At 47.0% G+C, this 21,744-nt stretch overlaps 8 protein-coding genes across 8 annotated transcripts; 3 read left to right on the forward strand and 5 right to left on the reverse strand.

The window, feature by feature from the left end:
* Positions 1-3,938: 3,938 nt before the first annotated feature.
* On the forward strand, positions 3,939-4,901 carry F9C07_2232748 (Apc15p protein-domain-containing protein; the record flags this gene model as incomplete). Its single annotated transcript, XM_041292078.2, has 1 exon — positions 3,939-4,901. One exon carries the CDS (start codon positions 3,939-3,941, stop codon positions 4,899-4,901), a length of 963 nt encoding a protein of 320 aa, XP_041146375.2.
* A 1,084-nt stretch (positions 4,902-5,985) lies between these two features.
* F9C07_2232749 (uncharacterized protein) lies at positions 5,986-6,672 on the reverse strand (the record flags this gene model as incomplete). The annotated part of the gene is made up of 4 exons (XM_041292067.1): positions 5,986-6,189; positions 6,252-6,345; positions 6,403-6,600; positions 6,662-6,672. The coding sequence occupies 4 exons, from the start codon at positions 6,670-6,672 to the stop codon at positions 5,986-5,988; spliced, it is 507 nt and encodes a 168-aa protein (XP_041146376.1).
* A 913-nt stretch (positions 6,673-7,585) lies between these two features.
* F9C07_4122 (histone chaperone domain CHZ-domain-containing protein) lies at positions 7,586-8,370 on the reverse strand. The gene is made up of 3 exons (XM_071511175.1): positions 8,142-8,370; positions 8,071-8,077; positions 7,586-7,985 (listed from the first exon to the last, which is right to left on the reverse strand). The coding sequence occupies exons 1-3, from the start codon at positions 8,304-8,306 to the stop codon at positions 7,822-7,824; spliced, it is 336 nt and encodes a 111-aa protein (XP_071366493.1). The 5' UTR covers positions 8,307-8,370; the 3' UTR covers positions 7,586-7,821.
* A 1,820-nt stretch (positions 8,371-10,190) lies between these two features.
* Positions 10,191-12,234, forward strand: F9C07_4123 (heat shock protein; the record flags this gene model as incomplete). The annotated part of the gene is made up of 3 exons (XM_041292079.1): positions 10,191-10,938; positions 10,996-12,037; positions 12,099-12,234. 3 exons carry the CDS (start codon positions 10,191-10,193, stop codon positions 12,232-12,234), a joined length of 1,926 nt encoding a protein of 641 aa, XP_041146378.1.
* A 1,248-nt stretch (positions 12,235-13,482) lies between these two features.
* On the reverse strand, positions 13,483-14,968 carry F9C07_4124 (solute carrier protein; the record flags this gene model as incomplete). The annotated part of the gene is made up of 7 exons (XM_041292070.2): positions 14,698-14,968; positions 14,604-14,641; positions 14,485-14,526; positions 14,311-14,424; positions 14,119-14,252; positions 13,879-14,056; positions 13,483-13,818 (listed from the first exon to the last, which is right to left on the reverse strand). Exons 1-7 carry the CDS (start codon positions 14,777-14,779, stop codon positions 13,483-13,485), a joined length of 924 nt encoding a protein of 307 aa, XP_041146380.1. The 5' UTR covers positions 14,780-14,968.
* A 656-nt stretch (positions 14,969-15,624) lies between these two features.
* On the reverse strand, positions 15,625-16,159 carry F9C07_4125 (microtubule-associated anchor protein; the record flags this gene model as incomplete). Its single annotated transcript, XM_041292071.1, has 3 exons — positions 15,625-15,658; positions 15,712-15,944; positions 16,070-16,159. The coding sequence occupies 3 exons, from the start codon at positions 16,157-16,159 to the stop codon at positions 15,625-15,627; spliced, it is 357 nt and encodes a 118-aa protein (XP_041146381.1).
* A 974-nt stretch (positions 16,160-17,133) lies between these two features.
* Positions 17,134-18,514, forward strand: F9C07_2232754 (Coproporphyrinogen III oxidase; the record flags this gene model as incomplete). Its single annotated transcript, XM_041292080.1, has 2 exons — positions 17,134-17,343; positions 17,411-18,514. 2 exons carry the CDS (start codon positions 17,134-17,136, stop codon positions 18,512-18,514), a joined length of 1,314 nt encoding a protein of 437 aa, XP_041146382.1.
* A 103-nt stretch (positions 18,515-18,617) lies between these two features.
* Positions 18,618-21,660, reverse strand: F9C07_4127 (putative microtubule binding protein HOOK3; the record flags this gene model as incomplete). The annotated part of the gene is made up of 6 exons (XM_071511176.1): positions 18,618-19,129; positions 19,255-19,350; positions 19,419-19,813; positions 19,873-19,985; positions 20,035-20,111; positions 20,170-21,660. The coding sequence occupies 6 exons, from the start codon at positions 21,658-21,660 to the stop codon at positions 18,941-18,943; spliced, it is 2,361 nt and encodes a 786-aa protein (XP_071366494.1). The 3' UTR covers positions 18,618-18,940.
* Positions 21,661-21,744: the final 84 nt, after the last annotated feature.

The following is a 21,744-nucleotide window of genomic DNA, read 5'->3' on the forward strand; positions in this document are numbered from 1 at the left end:
TCCCCCTCTCCTTAAATTCTTGTGAAGTTGATGCCATTATCACCTAACCCCACCGCTGGCTTAGTCCGTGAGAAGTCGGACAAATTTAGAATACTGGAAGAATGGGATCGATGTCCTGTGGCTACCTCTATTTCCAGTCCTTTGGCCGCTTAGTATGGGATGACCCGACTGGATGGATGTTGTCAAGTGGGGCAGTGCTAGTAGGGTGCAGACTTGGGGTGCTTATCCTGTTTGGACTCTACCCTAAACAGTTGTTATTAGAATGTCTTGATGTACTTTCTCCGAGTGTCTTTCTCCCTAGAGATACATAGCCTTTCCCGATGGACCGAAAAAGTAGTTTTACCTTGGGCAAGAGGGTTTGGTAAGTACTAAGCATCACATTGGGCCAGCAAGGAGATGAAAGCGCAAAGGCCATAAAGTGAATAGAAAGAAGAAGAAGAAGAAGAAGAAGAAGAAGACAAAACAAGCATAAAAGTCGGTGTTGTAGTACAATAGAAGAAGTATGTATTCCATCAGATGGACATGACACCACAAGGTGTTAATTTAGGCCTTAAGCACAGTATTTCCAGTCATGATAAGATCAATTATGACATAGCCGCCCCTGCTCTCCCACGAACATCAAAAACTAGAGTGTATACGAGGCCTGCAATTGAAGCTATCAGACCATGCAACCAACAGGCGCACTGAGCAATGAATGGCTTTTGAGGTGGAAGATGTCCTCAGTCTCTGCCGCATTGCTGTGTGTACTGTGCACAGTGCACACACACACTAAAAGTTGCATACCCCACGCTGCCTCAGTTGGAACTTGCGGGTTGTTGGACGATCACCACTACGTAGTACCGTAACCCCGACGTTCATTAAACTCCATTTATTACAAGCTGCGTACTCAATATTATGTATTTATTGGCGGCCGTCAGGTGGGTAAAATTACTGGCACGGAGCAATACCACATGCTGTCCGCCCAGATGCAGGTTTAGCCTGCCAGGTGTCAGCAACAACCTTCCGACAACGGCCAAGCTGGGAGCTTTTCCTCTACCATACAGAGTATGCTCTTCCCCCGCCCTCCTCCTCCGAGGCTCCAAAAATTGGCCCTTTTCCCGGTCCTTCCCCCCATTCTCACCTGGCGGCCGTTCAGCAATACACTTTTCCAGCCGATTTCGGGGGCCGAGGGGTCAATCGGGGATTCACAGAATACAACTGGATTGGCCGGTGGGAGTTTCTACCAGGTCATTTCCTCAGGTCATCAACACCCTTATCAGAAGAGCTGCTAATCTTCCGATGCTTACTTCATACCATATCTACATTTCTCTGTTCCCGAAACAACGCCATCTGTGACTGGGCTCTTTCTAGATTCTCCTTCCTATCCCCCCCGTAATTTCAGGATTTCCCGGGGAAAATCCACCCCCATGACATTCATTGATTGACCCCGGCCAATGAGCACGGGCGACTTAACCAGCACCACCGGGAATATGACCGCTAGATCTGAAAGTCCTTCCTCTTCGGAGTTACGCCCTTGGACCTTTCCTTAATCCCGAGGTAGTCCTGATAAAAGCTAAATGTAGATAGCAAGTTCCTTTGATGCCTTGGTTACTAAATTAACTCCCTGACACGGCACTTGTCCCTTCCTATGGGTGAAGGGAGCCACGGTCTGGGGTTGATTACACTTCTGAGAGAGACAGTGAAGGTTGAACCATCAATTCCTCTGCTGGTGTATGTTATCGGCTAGGTAACCAAATGCATCCCTAAAGGGAAATAGTCTTCTTTTCTGCGTCATGACCAAACCAGTCGATCTAACACTGAGTAAATCTAAGAGTAACGGGAAAGGATAGATGTTGACTCAGACTTAATCCGTATACTCCGTAGCAAGACCGCTAATATTGAAGGTCACTTTTGGGGGGTATGTTGGCTGTGTCACATTGTGTAGCCGCAAAAGCCGCCCGATGATCTTCACTGAGTTTCTTTTGCGCTCCTCTTCCAAAGTCACGGACATCACATGATCAGCGGAGATGCCAATGTTTCCGGTTCCCGTTTTCTTCCGATACTTCCTGATCACTCTTGTCCGCTTTTGGTTCACCGGGCGTGAGCCAGTCGATGGAGCGGAAAGCTGCAATGCATCGGGATAATCCGGGATACTGCTAGGAACGGCCGAATACCGTTTCCGTGCCTATTATGGGGAGGTAATACTATCTTGCGCTGTAGCGGTCGTAGATGATTTGTCTCTCCTTTGGTGTGAGTGACAAGGTACTTAGCGCAGGACGGAGTACTCCGTGCCGCTATTGCAACGTACTTTCTCGATGAAGCGACACTGCAACTGATTTGGGATTCCAAGATCGGTATGGGTACTGTGTACTAGAAGCCTCCAGTTTTAGTCGAAGCCGAGTGCATTGCCTGATCCACTTTGGCATTTGTCTCTTCCTGTATACTATGTAGTTTCTTCCCAACCTTCCGCATGACTGATGACCTTTTCATGGTTCGATCCTATATCGTCTCGATAACACTGGGGTCTCCTTCATCGGCTTTTAGGCTCGCTATTTCCAGCTTGCTTTCTGCATCTTTTTTCCAATAATTATTGGACTTACTCAATATCCATAGAGCAGACTTCTGCCCGGAATCTTGTTGGAACTCAAGTCTTGAGGTCTCGGCGTACTTTATTTACTGTACCCAGGTAGTAGTGAGCGTACTTGGTGTTTTTGTTGGTACGCATTGAAGACAGCGTTGAAGATTTCTTTGTTTTTTTTAAACAGAGAAATATTCCCAGTTCAACTCGCATGGTCAAAATCGAGGAGCATCTATGTTTTCTAGTACTAGATCTTCAAGTCAGTTACGTCGTGGATATTGTAGGTATTATAGATTTACAGTGGCGTACTGGTGCAGCCACGTCTTCGGCGTGGATATGCTGCAGCTATACTCCGTAGCTATTACGCTTGGGGCGTGCTCTAGTCATTAACCTCTCCATGAACCGCAGTCTAATGGGATTGCATAAAGCAAATTTAGTGGCTACCTCTAGACTACCGGTGATACTTTTCTGGCCATCTATGACTACCAAATTCCTCTCCGCGTAGGGTTACATGCGTGAATATTGGAGCAGTGTACCGGAGAAAAGTTGAAAAACGATGATAGTATATAAGTAAGGGACGTCCTAGTGAGTTGAGCATATACATATAAGACGAAGAAGAGAGAAGAAAAGAAGAAAGAAACCGAAAAGGAAAGGAAACAAAGAACAAGAGAACAAGGTTATCTCACATATATTTGAGAGAATCCAAGGCGGATTTAAGGTATACTTCCTACTTAATGATGGACTGGTGGTGGACTTTTCCCCACGTTGCCGCGGAGCTTAAACGTCGGTCTAATTGTTTTCTTCAATTATTTCCCTCGTGACTACTACGGGACAGCCCTTCCCACCTGCAAATTCATTGTGAATTGCCGTAAACACTCTTTGACACCTTTTCATCTTGTTTCCCCTTTTTTTTTGGGTAAAGAACAAATTCGCATGGCTTGCGGTTTAGGTCAATTGATCTTGAACATCCCAGAGAGAGCTGGTTCTTGAGAACAACAATCGGCGCGCGTAAGCAGCCGCGTATTCTGCTGTGCTGCATACGATAGATCTAAGCGCAGTTATCATCCAGCCGAAAGATTAATATACAACTTGGATAATAAAAAAGAACCTCGCAATTAAGGTGGTATATTGTCCGAGTCTGATCAAGGTTTCGACTAGCCATGATGCTCTCCCTACCGCTCATAACCCCCCGCGATGTATGTGATTACCTTGAAAATCCTTGTCCACATCTAGGGATGGCGGGATGCACAACTGACATATCTTTCTATCTGTTAAGTCTCATGAACTCTGGTTCGGAGTCTCCCAACCCTACCGTATTTCATCCCAACACCAAGCAAACGGAGAAACGCAAGGAAACATCCGCCGCAATGGCAACAATACCATGAATGTACGTCCGTTCATCACCTCTGCCACGCCTGGTAATGCCTTATCGTCATTAGTCCTCGAAGAACGTGCGCTCCGTGCTCGCAAAAACAACATCGCCTCTTTCGGTTACTCGTGGATCAAACCTGCGGGATGCACCAAGACCATGCTGGGTATGAAAGAGGAAGAGGCGGAAAGGGAGGAAGCATTAGCTGCGGCAGCTGCAGAGATGGCAGCGGCCGCTGCGGTAGCCGAGGCTGAAGCGGGAGCTGCTGGGCTAAATGAGCTCGGATCACAGCATGGTGATGGACAGGATGACACGGGAATGGAGAGGGACTTGGACGATGATATTCCTGACGCAGATGTAGAGGGTCTCGTGGAGGAAGGAGAGGAGGGCCTGGAAGAGGATGATGTTGTTGACGAGGAGGGATACATGGAACGAGATCTGGACGACGATATTCCTGAAGCGTTCTCTGATGATGACGATGACGACCATCTGATCGAGGATGATTTTGATAACCAGCCAGACTTGGATAATGATATTCCCAGTGCTGAAGACATAGTTGATGAGGTAGAAGACATGAGTGAGGAAGACATGGGCCGCGATTTGGACGATGATATCGCTGAGGCTGCGGAGAATCAGTCCGACCAAGAAGACGAATGGCAACATACCGATACAGATGCCGAATTGGATGACGAGGATGAGGCCAGTTTCTCACATGATCCATTTACTCAAAATCTTCGAGTCAGTACAACCAGCAGTCGTGGTCTACCTCCAGCACCTGTTCGCGTTCAAGAGACAGAGGCCCAACGCCGGTTCCTCCAGCGCTGGAGTGGCGGCGGCGATGTCTTCGACACAAGCGGCATGATGATCGATGAAGATGATCTACGTGCATCTGTTACTAGTCAAGGTAGTCGACGAAGCTTTTTCAGCAGATTCCCCAGACGACGAGCTGGGGGACCTAGGGATAGTTTTGACTAAGCCCTACCAATGGCCAGCTCAACGATCCTATATATTGACAAAATATCTATAATTGGACTATCTTTTAGGGTTGTATGGCGTACTGAATGCAGGCACAGGTCACAGATTGTACGTTTGGTGTTCAGTACAAGAACATTTTGGGACTGGTGACGCTAAGGTGTGTTTGAGGTTCCTAATAGCTTTGGTTGTCTTTCTATCAATGGACTATTCGGTGGACTTGACTGTTGCATTGTTGTTGCGGATGACTTCCTTGGGTACATTGGAGGCTATAACAACAATTAGTCCCTCGGCTATATATATCTGGGCATATATCATTTTTAAGTCCTGGAACCCTTCGGGAATGCCTTTCGTAGACTGGCCTGTGCCATGTATGAGTTGAGTGAATACGGCCTTGCTCATTCAAGGCGGACAGTATACCTGATTCACTTGTAGAGGCTGCCTCTGGTTTCATCGGTAAAAGTTGCAGCTCCCGCTGTTAGCCAGGGGATTTGCAACAGAAAAGATGATTGATTTTGTTATAGTCATACTTTTTCTATATTCATCACCAAACAGCTATTATACACATTCAAAATATAACACTGAAAAAGGACGGCCGGACTAGACAAAGCACAACAGCCTGAAGTCCCCACATGAATCATCATGATAAAAGGTAACGAATAGAGGAGCCGCAGCCCCAGTACAAAAAACATGATCTGAAACTGCTTGTATAGATAGAAAGAAAGAAAAGAAAAGAAAAAAGGCCAAAAATGGAAGATCGAGGTCACGATTCGACGCATCCATCCTTGGAGGCCAAAATGGTAGAAATGAGGAAACCAAGAAGAAGAAACAATGGCGGGCGTTGCAGGGTGGGCACATAGTCCAGAAGGCATGCTCGTTTGTCAATCATCAGAGATATTAGCAAAGAGTTCATTAGCAATTTATTTGGTTCGATAGGTTCGTGTCTCTCGCTAGGGAGGTGGGGAGCGTGGTTCGAAAAAAAGAAAGAAATGAAATAAAATAAGAGCAATGATGTGTTAGTCGCCACAGCGAAGACAGGGCAAGTTGAACATGCATGAGCCTTCGCAGAAAGTCATGACCGGACCGGTCAAGTCAACCACACATAAGCAAAGAGTAGGAACACAGCCAGGAAGAAAGCCAGCCATACACGCCAGCCGACGCCTGTCCGTTCCGCCATCCGCAGCATGCGACTCATGTTTCCTCGTATACGAAGACGGGTGTTGTCAAATGTATCATTAAGTTCTGCAATGGTCGAAGTATCCCGGATCTCCTCGCCAATAGCAAGTGTAAGCTAGACTCAACATCAGCACCCAAATGTACGTAACCAATCAGATGAGGGGGTAGGAAGATTACATCTTTCAGCATCTTGACTTTTGCGCTGATACCCTCTACCTCGGCATCATTCTGCGACTCTAGATGAGATAGAACTGCATCGGAGTAGTGGCCTCTGTTTCGTCATCAGTATTATGCTCCACTAGGATTAAAGGGGCTCGTTAAAGCCTACTTCGCATTTGGCGTCGCAGTCCTGTATCCATTTCCGACAGAGGCTCCGTTAACGGCCCCATTGCTGGGATATCCTCCAAAACCATAACCACCTACTCGGCCAGGCGACCTACTGGCAGGTCTGGAATCGCCGCCATATGAATCAAAGAGTGAAGCCGATGCGCGAGGATCACGCTGGTGAAGGTTGGAGCGTGGAAATCTGAAATTTATGCCATGAAATAGTTAGCCCAGGGAAACGATGAGGGTCATGATCAGCTTACCGTGCAGCCATAATAAAAAGTAAGCAGAGAAGTCCAACCCTGTTGCAAGATAATTGAGAGGCTGGTACCATGAATTGGGTACTTCCCAAATTCTAGTTGGCCAGCATCGCGTAGAGAGACTACAGCAAAACTTACGTTGTCGAGCGCTCTTATCTGAATAAACCCGATCCCGTGGTCTGGTAGCGGCAAACAATAGACAAGTACTCCATTAAGTCCGCACTATTTCTTGGACCGGGGGTGACGGCGGGTTACCGTAAACGGAATAGTCTTCCTATTCGGGAAAGGTGCTTTCTAGCCACTTCACCACTTTACTCCGTACAGGCTACCGAGTAATTTATATACAGTAACATCTACTGTAGTATCGCTGGCACTACCAAGTAGTGGTGATATGGTTGAAAAGTGTGGTTGACCAACTAATTTACTATGCAGGTGAACAGTAGGCCACCATTCATCATTCCCATGGTCTTTCCAGTATATCCTACCGTGAATCGGAGACATTCAACGCTATACAACGATACAATAATCTACAACCGCTTCTCTATATAGCCAGTCGGCCATGTGGCCTGCCCTAAACAATAATTAAACTATGTTGCTTGTTGCAGACTTGAGCTCGGGATGGTAGCATACTCTATTGTACCATGGCCCTTGCTCGCCCCAGCAGAACAGAATATTATGCTATGTTTTGTCGAAACTAACATATTTCGTATGAGACGCTATTTAACCGGCATGAGCAGTCCAGGAGAATGTTTACTATGCAGATTAGAAGGATACACCTTTTATAGTCGCTCTATGTGGTTGTTCCTGTACACCTGAGGTCAGTAACCCAATCCTGCCTAGGAAATTTGCCGTAGTAGTCGACTGGTGGGTAAAATTGGTAGACACTCAAGTAAGTGATCCGTATGAGAAAGGGGTTCAGACAGGGATAGAAATCATTATGCATCAATTGCTACGCCCTGTCTCAAGAATATTGGCAGTCGGCTGAAGAATAAACAAGGACCAAGAGAGAAAAAAGTTGTGGTTGACGCGTCAACTATCCGAGTCAGAACAGAAAATTATCAATACCCCAATAAATCAGCGCCGATCACTTGCCCCTGTTCCCAAGGAGATTGTATGAGCCGTAAAGTAATCCCATTTAGTCTCACATGTTGTCGTTATTGTCTTCAAGGTTCAAAGTCCTCATCATCTTCATCATCCTCACCCTCATCATCCTTGAGCTTTTGCGCGGCGTCTACGAAGTCAATGGTCTTTCCACGTGTCCTTCGCCCGCTAATGATGTTAGAGGAATCGATTGGCGCGAGGTCATCTCCGCCATCCTCATCTTCTTCTGCAGGGGAAGACAGGGTCAACATGTGTTCGAAAGCTAAGGCAGGTAAAGCGGAGTAAGCCTCGAGGGAAATTTCAATGCTTACCTTCCATCTAGGAAAGGAGAAACAGTCAATTTGGATTCTAAATTTGGGTGTCGGGGGTTTCGTCAACTTACAATGTCTTCATTTTCACTCTCATCGCTTTCACCTTCGTCCATGCTCGTATCCGTTGGAGCAGGATCCTGCGTAGCCTTGCCCTTGTCCCTGCCCAATGTCGCGGTATCGGGTGCGTTAACGGCAGGATCATTGCTCAGAGTGGTGGCTTGGTTGTTATCGTCCATGTTGGATAGTAAAATGGAGGTGCTTGTTCACAGAGGATGACGAGGGTATGGAGATGATTTCTGGAGCAGATATAATGTAACCTCGTAGGAAGAAAATGAATGTTAGGGCAGGGGGATAAAACAAGGAGGAGCTTTAAATAGTTGCAGCAATTGTTTGTACGAGAAGAACACAAACAACGCTCTCAAGTTGCAAGGGGAGAAAGGTTCACATTAACCTTCCCTGGAGTTAGTGATTGCTGATTGGCTACGAGACTTAGGGATCAGCGGCGCTGCTCCCGTGACGACCTTTTCCCTTCTGGGCATGTCATAATAAACATGCTACTAAATTCGTACGGTTATCTGTCAGAAACTTGGAGAAAGGCAAGATATACCAGACTCAATCTGAGATTGCTGGGTATTCGGAGTTGAACCGAAGCAAAGAGCAAGTGATAACACTGTCCAAAATTCAACCACGTATTGGTTTTGGGGCAACTTGAGCAAGTAAGCATTCAATCCTCCGCTTGCCTGGTTCCTATCGAAACAGGATTGGGGTGTATTCAGACTGGGCAACGCAAATGTGGTCCACGACCTATAGATATCATCTATCCATTAGAACATATCGGATAGGTGGATTACTTCGAGTGCAGCGGTTTTCTCAGTTGAACAAGTCCGTTGAACCTGGCTCTATTGTCGTTCCAAATTAGAAAAGGCGGCTCATGAGGAATTCGAAGGTCTATGAGACACAGAACGTGTCAGGTCGTTGCGATACTGAGATATGATTTACGGTACTTGAATAAATGGGTGACCTGCAGTTGGAAGGATCTGTCATAAATCATGTCTACATGTCTGTTACCGAGTACTCTATATGGAGGTAGTGATTTCTGGCAGCGGTTGCAACCAGCCAGCGATGACTTCATGCGAAACCTTCCGAACACCATCCAGAGAAGATGATGTATTGCAAGTGGGAATATTCCGCACATGGTGTCGATAGGAACAAGTGAATGTTATTTGTCACTCTACGGAACAGTTGATCCATGGAATCCTAAGGAATTTAACCGGTCATGATGACGAAGGAGTATGAAATAGAAAATGCCGTATTGAACGCCTAAGGTATCAAAAGAATAGACTAAAGATGAGATTTACTGTATTTCATGAGAAATAAATGATTGAAAATGAGAGTGAGATATAAAGCAAGAAGGCAGAATCAATGAATCATACTCCGTACCCTTTATGCAGTATCTGAAATAAAGGGAAGGAAAGGAAAGGAAAATACATACTAACAAAGGAAGGCGTTCAGCTATTACGTCATCCACTACCCCCGCCAAAAGGAAGGAAAAAAAAAAAAAAAAAAAAAAAAGTAACTCCGTACGGAGTAGCATCAATAAAATGAATGATAATAATTAATTCATTCATTCATTTAGAGCCTCTCCCAATCAAGAAACAATACCCATTCCACCACCCTATTTCTCCCAAGGCTACAATCAGATGCTACTAAAATGAAAGTGAAGGTAGGAGTAAACCCCTCCAAGGCAATGGAAATGGCCAGAACCCCACTGGCGGATTCTGGAAGGGAGGATCCGATCAAAATCCTCGCCCGACCCGTGTGGGCGAAGACCATCGAAGCCCATGGATGCCCGTGGAAGCTATGACTTGCTAGAAGTTTCGCTGGAGCAGAAACTCACCGCCCACCACTATATCAACTGTAGTGCTCGCACAATCTCTGCCCTCCCCTCTCTCACACATTAAATTTTTTTTTCTTCATTGACTCACTTGGTCTCATCCTCTATAGAACAGGAGACTGCTACTCTGTACATTACCTGAACACTTTGATTCCCCCTCCGTTACGAATTCCGTTCCTCTCTTATCTCATTTTTTAAACGAATTACCCCTCCTACTCTTTTCACAATGGCCCCCGCTGTCGGTATCGATTTGGGTACCACCTACTCCTGTGTGGGTGTGTTCCGTGATGACCGCATTGAAATCATTGCCAACGACCAGGGTAACCGTACCACCCCTTCCTTCGTGGCTTTCACCGATACCGAGCGTCTCATCGGTGATGCCGCCAAGAACCAGGTCGCAATGAACCCTCACAACACTGTCTTCGATGCCAAGCGTCTGATCGGTCGTCGTTATGCCGATGCTGAGGTCCAGTCTGATATGAAGCACTGGCCCTTCAAGATCGTCGATAAGGGTGGCAAGCCCATCATCCAGGTTGAGTTCAAGGGCGAAGAGAAGCAATTCACTCCCGAGGAAGTCTCCTCTATGGTCCTGACCAAGATGCGTGAGACCGCAGAGGCCTATCTTGGTGGTACTGTTAACAACGCCGTTATCACTGTCCCCGCCTACTTCAACGACTCCCAGCGTCAGGCTACCAAGGATGCTGGTCTCATCGCCGGTCTGAACGTCCTCCGTATCATTAACGAGCCCACTGCCGCCGCCATCGCCTACGGTCTAGACAAGAAGGCCGAGGGCGAGCGCAATGTCCTGATCTTCGATTTGGGTGGTGGTACCTTTGATGTTTCTCTCTTGACCATTGAAGAAGGTATCTTCGAGGTCAAGGCTACCGCTGGTGACACTCACCTTGGTGGTGAGGACTTCGACAACCGTCTCGTCAACCATTTCGTTAACGAGTTCAAACGCAAGCACAAGAAAGGTTGGTCTTTTGATTCCGATAATCGCAAAGCCCCCAATGCTAACTTGGATATGACAGATCTCACTACCAACGCGCGTGCCCTCCGCCGTCTCCGCACTGCCTGTGAGCGTGCCAAGCGTACACTGTCTTCTGCTGCCCAGACCTCTATTGAAATCGACTCTCTCTTTGAGGGTATTGATTTCTATACCTCGATCACCCGTGCCCGTTTCGAGGAACTTTGCCAGGACCTCTTCCGCGGTACTATGGAGCCTGTCGAGCGTGTCCTCCGTGATGCCAAGATCGACAAGTCCTCTGTCCACGAGATTGTCCTGGTCGGTGGCTCTACCCGTATCCCCAAGATCCAGCGCCTTGTCTCCGATTTTTTCAACAAGGAGCCCAACAAGTCCATCAACCCCGATGAGGCCGTTGCCTACGGTGCTGCCGTTCAGGCTGCCATCCTGTCCGGTGATAGTTCCTCCAAGTCCACCAACGAGATCCTGCTACTCGACGTTGCCCCCCTGTCTCTCGGTATCGAAACCGCTGGTGGTGTCATGACCGCTCTAATCAAGCGCAACACCACAATTCCCACCAAGAAGTCCGAGACTTTCTCCACTTACTCTGACAACCAGCCTGGTGTGTTGATCCAGGTTTACGAGGGTGAACGTGCTCGTACTAAGGACAACAACCTGCTCGGAAAGTTCGAGCTCACTGGCATTCCTCCCGCTCCCCGTGGTGTTCCTCAGATCGAGGTTACCTTCGATGTCGATGCCAACGGTATCATGAACGTTTCTGCCGTCGAGAAGGGCACTGGAAAGACCAACAAGATCACCATCACCAACGACAAGGGCCGTCTCTCCAAGGAGGAGATTGAGCGCATGCTTGCCGATGCCGAGAAGTACAAGGCTGAGGATGAGGCTGAGGCTTCCCGTATCCAGGCCAAGAACGGCCTTGAGTCTTATGCCTACTCCCTCAAGAACACCATCAGCGAGGGCAAGCTTACCATCTCTGACTCCGACAAGGAGAAGGTCACCAGCAAGGTTGATGAGATCATCGGTTGGCTTGACAGCAACCAGACCGCCACCAAGGAGGAGTACGAGTCTCAGCAGAAGGAGCTCGAAGGGTATGTGATATGAAACCCCTTTTATCCCTCCATGACTAATATGATGCTAACTGTGCGCTAGTGTTGCCAACCCTATCATCTCCGCTGCTTATGGCGGTGCCGCTGGTGCTGCTCCTGGCGGTGCTCCCGGCGCTGCCCCCGGTGGCTCCACTCGCACCGCTGACGAGGTTGAGGAGAAGCCCGAGGAGCTTGACTAAATCTCTTGACCGGCAATGTTTTTCTTCTACATTCTTGCTGTTTGCGGATGGGCGATCGGCTTTTAATGGTTTTGTTCTTTAATACTCTCTGCTTGTTTCTTTTTAACGAATTTATGGGATTTTCTTTTTGTGCATGGTTGCATAGATCCGAGTTTCATTCCGACGCATGATGATTTGCAGAACTTGGGAGGGAAAAAGTTCCTTACGAATTGTTCAATTCTTCATAAAAACTTGGTTCGTGTATCGTAAAATACAGTAATGAAAGCTTTGCTTCTTTCAAAGAACTTCCGCATGTTCATATTTTTAACGATACTGTGAGGATTTAGGAGGCACCAGTGCCGACAAGAGAAACAGTATGATAGTCATTTATTCTTCCGCGCGTTGAGTCTTACAACTCCTTCGAATAGACTCTGCAAATACCGCCATCTATTCATCGCTCATAGTCTCTCAAAATCTCCCGCCCACCATCTGCGTAGCCTTCTTCCTCCCATCTGCAAAACCTCGCCGTATCCGATTTCCTGGGCCTTTTCAGGGAATTTCTCGCGCTGATCCCGACAGATCCGGAGGAAGGCAGCAGAGACTCCTATTGTGAAGGCGAAAAAAGGGTCACCAACTCTATCATTCGGCCAAGTTAACAGTATTAGTCTTCGCAGGAATTCAAAACAGGCTACGTCGGTTCATGCAAAGTATGAACCGTGTTTGATAGGAGACGATAGATGTGAGACATACTTGGAAATTAGGTAGATTGGCATAACTGCTTTTGTCACCCGCTAAGCAGGGTATGTTCAGTTTGTTGAGATAAGACAACTGGACGTGAGGTTTCCAGTCGCGATAGGTATCGTGAAGTCGGGGTGCGCCATTGATCACGTGATATTAGTTTTATAGGCAGTCCTAAGGGCGCGGCTTTTCAGAACCGTAGCTTTACGTGACCCGGACGATAGTATCTTTCTTACCTGTGCACTCGGAATCCCCAAGTAGCATTTGAACTAATATTCTTCATTTTTCAGATATGGCGGTGTAATAATTAAGCTGAGTTCACTTTCTGGATTAAGGCCTTACCCACAAATCGATCATACAAAATAAAAGCATCTATTAAAATACAAAGGGCCTAACAGTATATTCTATCATGGTACCAACAGCCGCACGAAGAGGGGAAAGGAGATAAGTCAGAGAAAGAAAAAAGAAAAAGAAAAAGAAAAAGCCAAATGTTTAAAGCCTGCTATTAATATCATTCCGTGCTCTTCTCGTTTATACGACCTGGCCAAACGCGGGGATCAACGTCTGAGCCAGCCAGAAGCTGAAAACAAGCTTGGGCCCGGTCATGAGCAGCTTAGGTGTAAGACCCTTGAAGAAACTGGTGGGCCCCTCGTTTTTCATCATGTTCGAGACAATGCGGAAGCCAGACTCAGGGTTCTCAAAATTGCGGTTCTGGATACGAGTCTTGATCACATCCAGGGGTGCCGACACGATCAGAGAGGCACTGGCACCACAGACAGATGCCACAAAATTCTGCGCCCAGGAAGCCGAATTATAGTCCTGCAACTTATAGATGTATTCCTTGGCGAAGGCAGAACCACCAAACAGCTTTATTAAAAATTAGCATATAAGCACAATCGACTTTGTCGTCAATGATCATAAGCATACCGCGAAAGACCCAGGTGCATTGCGAGCAGCAGTCCAGCCAGCACCGCGGTAAAGTCCCATGCCTTCATCGGAGATAATCTTAAAAAGACCGCGGCCACGGAAAGCTTCGGGGTTCGTCTGACGCTTGATCTTCAGGACATCCAAAGGAAGAAGGACGATTTCACCGATACCGATCAAACTGATTGAAATGTTAGCAACAATCTATACGTCTTAATTTATCCTAGTGAGGGAACAACAAACCTTCCGGCGGTAGCATGCATGATAGCCTTACCAGTTCCTTTTCCGAAAGCATTATCGAACTCAGCACCATGATGCTTCGCCAGGTAATCTCTTGCGAATGGCTGGCCACCGTATTTGTAGATTCGTTGCAGAACCTACCGATACCAATTAACCGATTGTAACACGTGCCTGCGTCTAATATGGTCTACATACCTTGTAGCCGGCAGCGTAACCAAGACCAGGGAAAAGTGAGGTGAACTTGCGTCCAAGGGAAGCGTTGGCATACTCTTTGAAAACGACCTGTTTCATACCTTCCATTGACGTGATCTAATCCCAAATACAGTCAGAAACCATGTGGTAAGCGATATGGGGAACGGTGGTGCTTACTCGGGTCTGATTGCTCATCAATCGCTTCGCAGTTGTATCAACCTTTGAATAGCATCAGTGTCATTTGAAACACCAGGGACCTTTTCGGAAAAGGAAATCATCTAATGGGTTGCTCGTACCGGATGAAAAACCAGCAGCTCCGCAATTCCAGCGGTTCCTGGTGGGTTATCTTAGTAGCCGAACAGCTCACGAGGCGCAAGGACACAAACTTACCGGAACCCAGAAGTCGAGCAGTCGCGGACTCCTTCTTGACATCCTTGGAGGCAGAGCCGGCCTGAGCAATGGCGGGAGACATTTCTTTTTCTTTCCTTTCTGATAGGCTGTTCTGACGAGTTTGTAGACAAAGTCGTTGATAGTTGAATTTTTCTTCAATGGATTTTTTTTTTTTGGGAGTGAAAAGCCGACAGAGCGATTGGATCAAAGACAAGCGACAAAGCGTGCGCTTAAGATAGCAGAGCCAAAGCAGTGCAAACGAACGAAAAGGAGAGAATAATTCAAAAGGGGCAAAAGCAAAAAGAACTCAAGGACGTGAAGAGAAGATGCAGCGTCCTAGTCAGTCATCGCCTGTTTTGCGCCGAGTCGGACTTTCCGCAAGACCTGCCGGGCGTTGAACCAAACACTAGTCCTAAATAGGATAGGGCTATCGGCATTCATATCGGAGAGACAGGTTACCAATCCTAAGCTCTGTTATGTAACGGATACGTTCCATGTAGTTATGCTCTACTCCGTACCGAGTAAAGAACCGTCTCAACTGTAGAATATTCATAATATATGTCGCAAGGAATTTTTCACTACTTATTTTCAATTACCTATCCACCTTAGCATGCAAAATACGTGTGCTACGTGACACAGCCTGACACAAAGATGAAAGTACCACTGCCCTGTCAATAGTATCACCAACTAATCATATCAAAAGTAGTTTGCATTTAAACCATAATAGTGATAAAGTCTTTGCCATAGAGGTCATAAAGGGAATACGGAAAACCTGATATTAACGCCTGCACACATGAAGAATCGCCGCAAGGTCTAACCAGCTCATTCGCCTCATACCGGAGTGGCTGGTCACACACCCGGCCCTAAAACAAAACACATACTGACGGCGAAGCAGTTACATATCTTGGGAGAACTGCTTATCAGAGCTTAAAGATCGCCGAAGGTGTTTTCCCCGGAATACCTAGAGACTATGTCAATATGTGCCGAAAACCGCCTTTGAAGAATAAAGCATACGTGATATAAAGAAAGCCATCTTCATCCTTGTGTTCTTCGTAGATGCTGCTCATAAGTGCAGCTGTTGGTGGTAGCACCTCGTCGACGAAGATGAAGATAGCCTTCTCGGGAGACAGTTTGATGCGCTTGCGGATAACATAGACGAACTGCCCGACGGTAAGGTCTGCAGGAACAAGATACTTCTTCTTATCAATAGTGGCGATGTCCGACTTCTCGACTTTCTCACAGATTACCTACAAGTGAAACTCGAGTTAGCATTCTAAACAAGCGGTGAGTAGACATCTTGCTTCCCTGAGGAAGAACAGCTCAAGGGCAAGAATCATCTACCAAAGTACGGATCAGATAGAGTTGTGCGTACTGGAATGCGATCAGCGTATTTCTGACGGATACGCTCGGCTTCTGCCTTGCGCTTCTCAAAGGGGTGCTCGTCCTTGAACTTGGAGCGCATATTGATGGATCGAATCAGTTAATGGATACAACTAGGTCGGTTTACTATGAGTACTAGGTACATCAACGAGATAGACGTAGATGGTGTGAGGTGCAGAGTGATGTAAATGAGATGGTTGGTGTAATAGGTGAACAGTAGGAAGAAGGTGGATGATGACAAAAGGGAGAGCAAAGCCCCGCGTCATGGGTAGTACCACGGCTGATAAGGTCGTCAGGCAAGAGCGGATCACGGGGTGGAGGCGGTGAGCAGCCCCACACGTGAGTCACGATCAGCCTTGAGCCTTCAGGTGCCCCAAGTCATCCATTTAATTTGATTTGATTTATGTCATCTTCATTAAACAGATAGCTCATGGACACACGTCATATTCTCACGTGGGGAGCCTGGGTGATGTCCCGGTGATATCGGGTCTATAGTGCCCTACAAAGATGTACTACTGAACTGAGTAGCTGTGGGTAGATGCGGTGTCCGCCTCCACCTGATCAGCGGCTAGACTACTGGTGCGCGCTGTCTCCATAGAGGGCTCTTGATAGGCTCTGTTCCTGGAACTTGTAGTCGGTATTACAATCATAGTCAAGTTCCAAGAGTATATATAATCCCAATTCTGTGATGACTCTCACTCAACTTAATCTCATTACAAGCTGCATTATGACAAGCCAACAACTTTACATGCATGATCAACTCGATGGCCAATCCTCAACGCAATGCAAACCAGGCAAACTACTTATCACAGCGTCATCTGACTAAGCAGGAACTGGGACATGTGCCAAACAATGCAAACAGCGTATATCCCGGATATTCTGACGACGAGTGGTCCCATACAGTTCCAGTCCAGAGAAGGTAACCTCACGATTAGGCTACCTCTATTTCTTGAGATAGGTGGAGCCGTTTGAGAGAGCGTGCACCCACTCATATCGTTCCGGTACCACCTGATCATTCCATCTATCAGCCAATTTTCAATTCCATCTTATAAAACTATGACCTTGTCCCGGCAATATATGCCTCTTCGGAGGTCACTCTGCCACTTCTCAGCGCAGACCAGACGCGCACCTTGCAACTTTCAGAATACATTTCGCAGATACTCAGCGGAAAAGCGATCCAGCGAACCGAAATCTTTTGTCGTGTGGAGGCCATACCTCCGGCTGGCCATTGGTGTCCCATTCATCGGAGCTCTGATATATTCCATGGTAAATATATGTTTCGAGGCTAAGCAGTACCATCTGATTGTGATTTTTAGTCTAACGAATAATACAGATGACAGGTGAAGTGACCGAACTCGACTCCCCGTCCATCGTGGAGCTCGACGAAGCGTTGAAGAAACAAGCAACGATTAGCGAAAACTCTCCAATGCGTTTACGAATGGAGAAATTGATCAAAGAACATCAAAAGAAAATCGTAGATGAGTTAAGCAGGATTGACGGTACTCATTTCAAAACGGATACCTGGGCACGTCCCAATGGGGGTGGCGGCATATCCTGTGTGCTCCAAGATGGTAATGTTTTCGAGAAAGCAGGTGTCAATGTATCGGTTGTCTATGGTGAATTGCCCCGGGCTGCTATTGAGAAAATGAGGGCAGATCACAAGTCATTCGTTGGCGCAGACGTGGAATCTTTGGAGTTTTTTGCTGCCGGCTTGTCACTGGTTCTGCACCCCCATAATCCCATGGCACCAACAGTCCATCTCAACTACCGTTACTTTGAGACGTCAGACCCTAAGGATCCTATCAATGGAGATAAGAATTGGTGGTTCGGCGGTGGTACAGACTTAACACCCTCCTACCTGTTCCCCGAGGATGTCAAGCATTTTCACCAGACCATCAAAGACGCTTGCGATAGGCATGATGCAACATATTACCCTCGATTCAAGGCCTGGTGCGATAAGTATTTCTATCTTCCACATCGCCGAGAGTCTCGTGGTGTTGGTGGTATCTTTTTCGACGATCTTGATGCCAGTTTCTTGGAGTCATCTGCCACTTCATCACAGAATCCTCAGGAAACTCTATTCTCGTTCGTCTCCGATAGTCTGGCTTCCTTCCTTCCCTCTTATGTTCCTATCATTGAACGCCGAAAGGATACGCCATTCACACCTGCTCAGAAAGAATGGCAGCAGCTTCGACGTGGGCGCTATGTGGAATTCAACCTGGTTTATGACCGTGGCACCAGCTTTGGCCTGCGCACCCCCAACGCTCGTATCGAAAGCATATTGATGAGCCTCCCTCGCACAGCAAGCTGGGCCTATATGGATCCGGTGTCGGGAACCCGGACCGAGGCTTCTGCGGAGGAAAAGAATCCGGGCGAGGACAAGGAGCGTGAAAAGGAATTAATGGATGTTCTCAGACATCCCCGGCAATGGGTGTAAGCCTCCCTATTCTTAATGTAAAGGTATATAACCAAAAATTTAGATAACGTCTTCCCTTCACCTGTACGATATAATATCAAGTGTGTTTATAGAAGTCCACTAAGTCAACTAGAAAGTGTGCCATTCCTTTAATCTATATCCTTGTTGGTATATCAGCACAGAATCTGAAAGCCAGACGCTTGACCAGTGGCATATAAACATGTCCTCTTCGAAACACAGGGTATGCTCTATCGTAACATATGGCCTGTGCTGTCTCAAAACTAGTAGCAGAAGCCAAAGCGATAAACGACGGCAATACAATCTCAGGGGAGACGTGTTCGTAGACAAAACAAAGAGAAAAAGCGCAAGACATAAAACAAGACAAGTTTGTAAGAATATATATATGTTCACAAGGGCCAGTCTTCGAATTAGGACGTACCAGTCATCCTAACGACCAGCTACTAAGCTCCTTTGCCTCGCCAACCAGCCTCTCTGAGCATCAGCCAAACTTGACCCGTGACGATACCTTGAAACGGGAACATTATTGTTCTGCAGTCGACTTTGCATCTCATACCAGGCGGAGCTCATAAGAGCCAGTTCTCGCGTCTGAGCATCGATTATTTTCTGAAGTTCGATCTGTGTATATCATGACGATTTAGCAAAAGTAAAGATAACCGGGTGAAGGGAGGGCCCATGAATTATCAATTCATGAAACAACGTGATAAATGAGCGGATGAAACAAAAATTGATGTGCCGCCTACCTCGCGATCTTTTGGTATGTTTTCATTTGCATCGTCTTCGAAATGTTTTAGTCGCTCCTGGAGGAACTTGATGTGTTCGTTTTGGTTGTGGATATACTGCAAATTATGCTTCGGTATCAGCTTTCGGCATGCGGTAATAGTGTCTTAGGGTTGGTTCCACTGACCTCAGCGCGTTGTGCCAGTCTCTCTAGGTTCCGCTCGATAAGTTCAACGACCTGTTTCGTGAGTTCCATACCAGACTTCTGGGAAGCTTCGGAGGCACCGCCACTTTCCTGTGCCGCAATCTCTGCTAGTAGCTTCTTCATTTCCTCCATAGTTTCTTGGTCCTCCACGCGACTTTCAGCAATCTCAGCCTGTCTGTTGTCAAGCATTGTCCGCAGCTCATCCCGTTCAGCACATGCTTCCCTGGCCAAGGCCAAACTAGCGTCAAGTTCAGCTTGGAGAGTATGTATTTTCTGTTTGATTTCATTCGATTCGTCGCGCAATTTAGTTGATTCCACTAATTCATTCTCTTTGATTTCATTAATCATGACTAGCTTTTCCTTGCTCGCAAGTAAGACTGTCAAATGGTGAGTAAACATGCGATTCAATTATTTTTAAGTTGAGGTATACTCTTACCAGCTGCTTGTGCATCGGCAAGCGCTCTGCTAGACTTGTCGAAAGAGTCCTGTACTTCTGCAAGTTTCTTGAGCACGGAAATGTACTGATCATACAGCTTCCAATATTCATCACTGAAAGTCCCGTTAGCACTAGTAGCTAGGAGATCTGCGACTGAAATACCCCTGTGTAGAATTTTCTTGGGCCCTCTGCAGGGTTGCGCTGAAGGCATCCGAAAATCCTTCATGCTGAGAATTGACCTGTAACACAGTGTCAGCTTATTCCATCCCTGCATACTGGTCCTGAGGCATAAATTACGGCAGTTGATGACCCCTTCAAGAATTCGATCTCTTTCTTGAGCTCGTCATTTTCGGTTTTCCTACAGCGCGGAGTCAGCCCATACTTAAAGGGTAGGATAGGGATCCCTAACAATTGAGATTCCTTAACGCCAATGTCTTCGAAGTCCTTTTGTAGCGTGCCCTGCAGCTTTGGAGTTTCGCTGCCTGGTGTAAGAGCTGGGCTCCCAGGGGAGCCCTCAAGTTCTCGAATCCGCTCCCGTAGCTCACTTATAAGTGCATCATCTCTTTCACGCTGTTCCTCAGCACTGCTAAGTCGCTCTGTCAAGGCGTGGTTATTGAATTCAAGTTGTTTCTTCAAACTCTGCATTTCACTGCATTCCTGTTCGATTCGTGGCAAGACTCGTCTGTATTCTTCAAGTTCAACATCGCGTTCCGATGTCCATCTTTGCTGCGAATCTGACTCTTTCAACTGCTGCTGGAGGTCTTGGATCTGATTCTTGAGCGTCTGGTTTTCCTTTTCAAAGTCCTGGCTGGCTTGTAGCTTTGACCGATATTTCTCCGCTGCATTAGCCTTCCGAGCGAGTTGGTCTCTTTCTGTTTTCAACTCATCATAGTCATCCTGCAACCTCTGGAACCGTTCGTTCTTCACGCGCAAGGACTCCACTGTCATTCGCAGGCTGTCAATTTCATCCTGAGCCGCGGCCAGCCGAGCCTCCTGGGATGCGATGATGTCTTCTTGCTGGCGGGATTTAGACTCCAAGGCTTTTGTATTAAAGCCGAGGTCGCCTTTGCCGGACTTCAGGTTTCCTAGTCGATCCTCTGTGGTCGCGAGGCGGCTCTGGAGAGTATCGTTATTTTCTTGAAGGCGTGCCAGACGGTTGTGTAGGTCCTCCAATGCCTTCTCGAGCTCCTTCTTCTCATGCGTTAAGCGGTCATTCTCAGCAAGCACTTTCCCTACTCGTTCCTCGAATTGCAGCTCTAGATCGACGGGATGTTCCCGTTTGGACAAATCTTCTTTGATCTCGTCCACGGGGTCAAGAGGCTCATGTTGGCCATTCTCAGCTTCTTCAAAAATATCTTTCAGGGACTCCTGAGTCGGAGTACTCAATGTTTGGAGGGTTTCCACGTAGGACGGCGCGTTCGGCGAGCGGATAGCGGCGATTAAAATGAGCTTGAGGAGTTTGTTGGTTTCCTTGATCGAACTCTTTTCAGCGACCACTTCCAGATTTGGGGCCGGATCTAATCCAGAAGGGATCCCATCGGGTTGTTGGCGGATATAATTGACCAGCGTTTTGAGGATGTGTTTCAAGTTCTGGAGTTTGGACAACCAGTGGTCTGACGGATTGCGTTGCGGGAGCTCATCGAGGAAATATTGGGGGTCGATATCTTGTAAGACTTCCCAAATGATAGTCCCATCTGTCAATTCATCGGTCGTTCGGATTGTTTTACCAAGGGCGAAACTATTGATCCATTCCAACAGGGCTTGTGTGATAGTGTGTTCGGAAGCCATGTTGGCCTAAGAGGCAGTTGGGTTGGGGAATGCTTCAGGGGTCAAACAACAGGGTATCAGAGTGATGGGTGATGAGATTGTACG

Source organism: Aspergillus flavus, chromosome 4 (assembly GCF_009017415.1).
Source record: "Aspergillus flavus chromosome 4, complete sequence".
NCBI classification, from domain to species: Eukaryota; Fungi; Ascomycota; class Eurotiomycetes; order Eurotiales; family Aspergillaceae; genus Aspergillus; species Aspergillus flavus.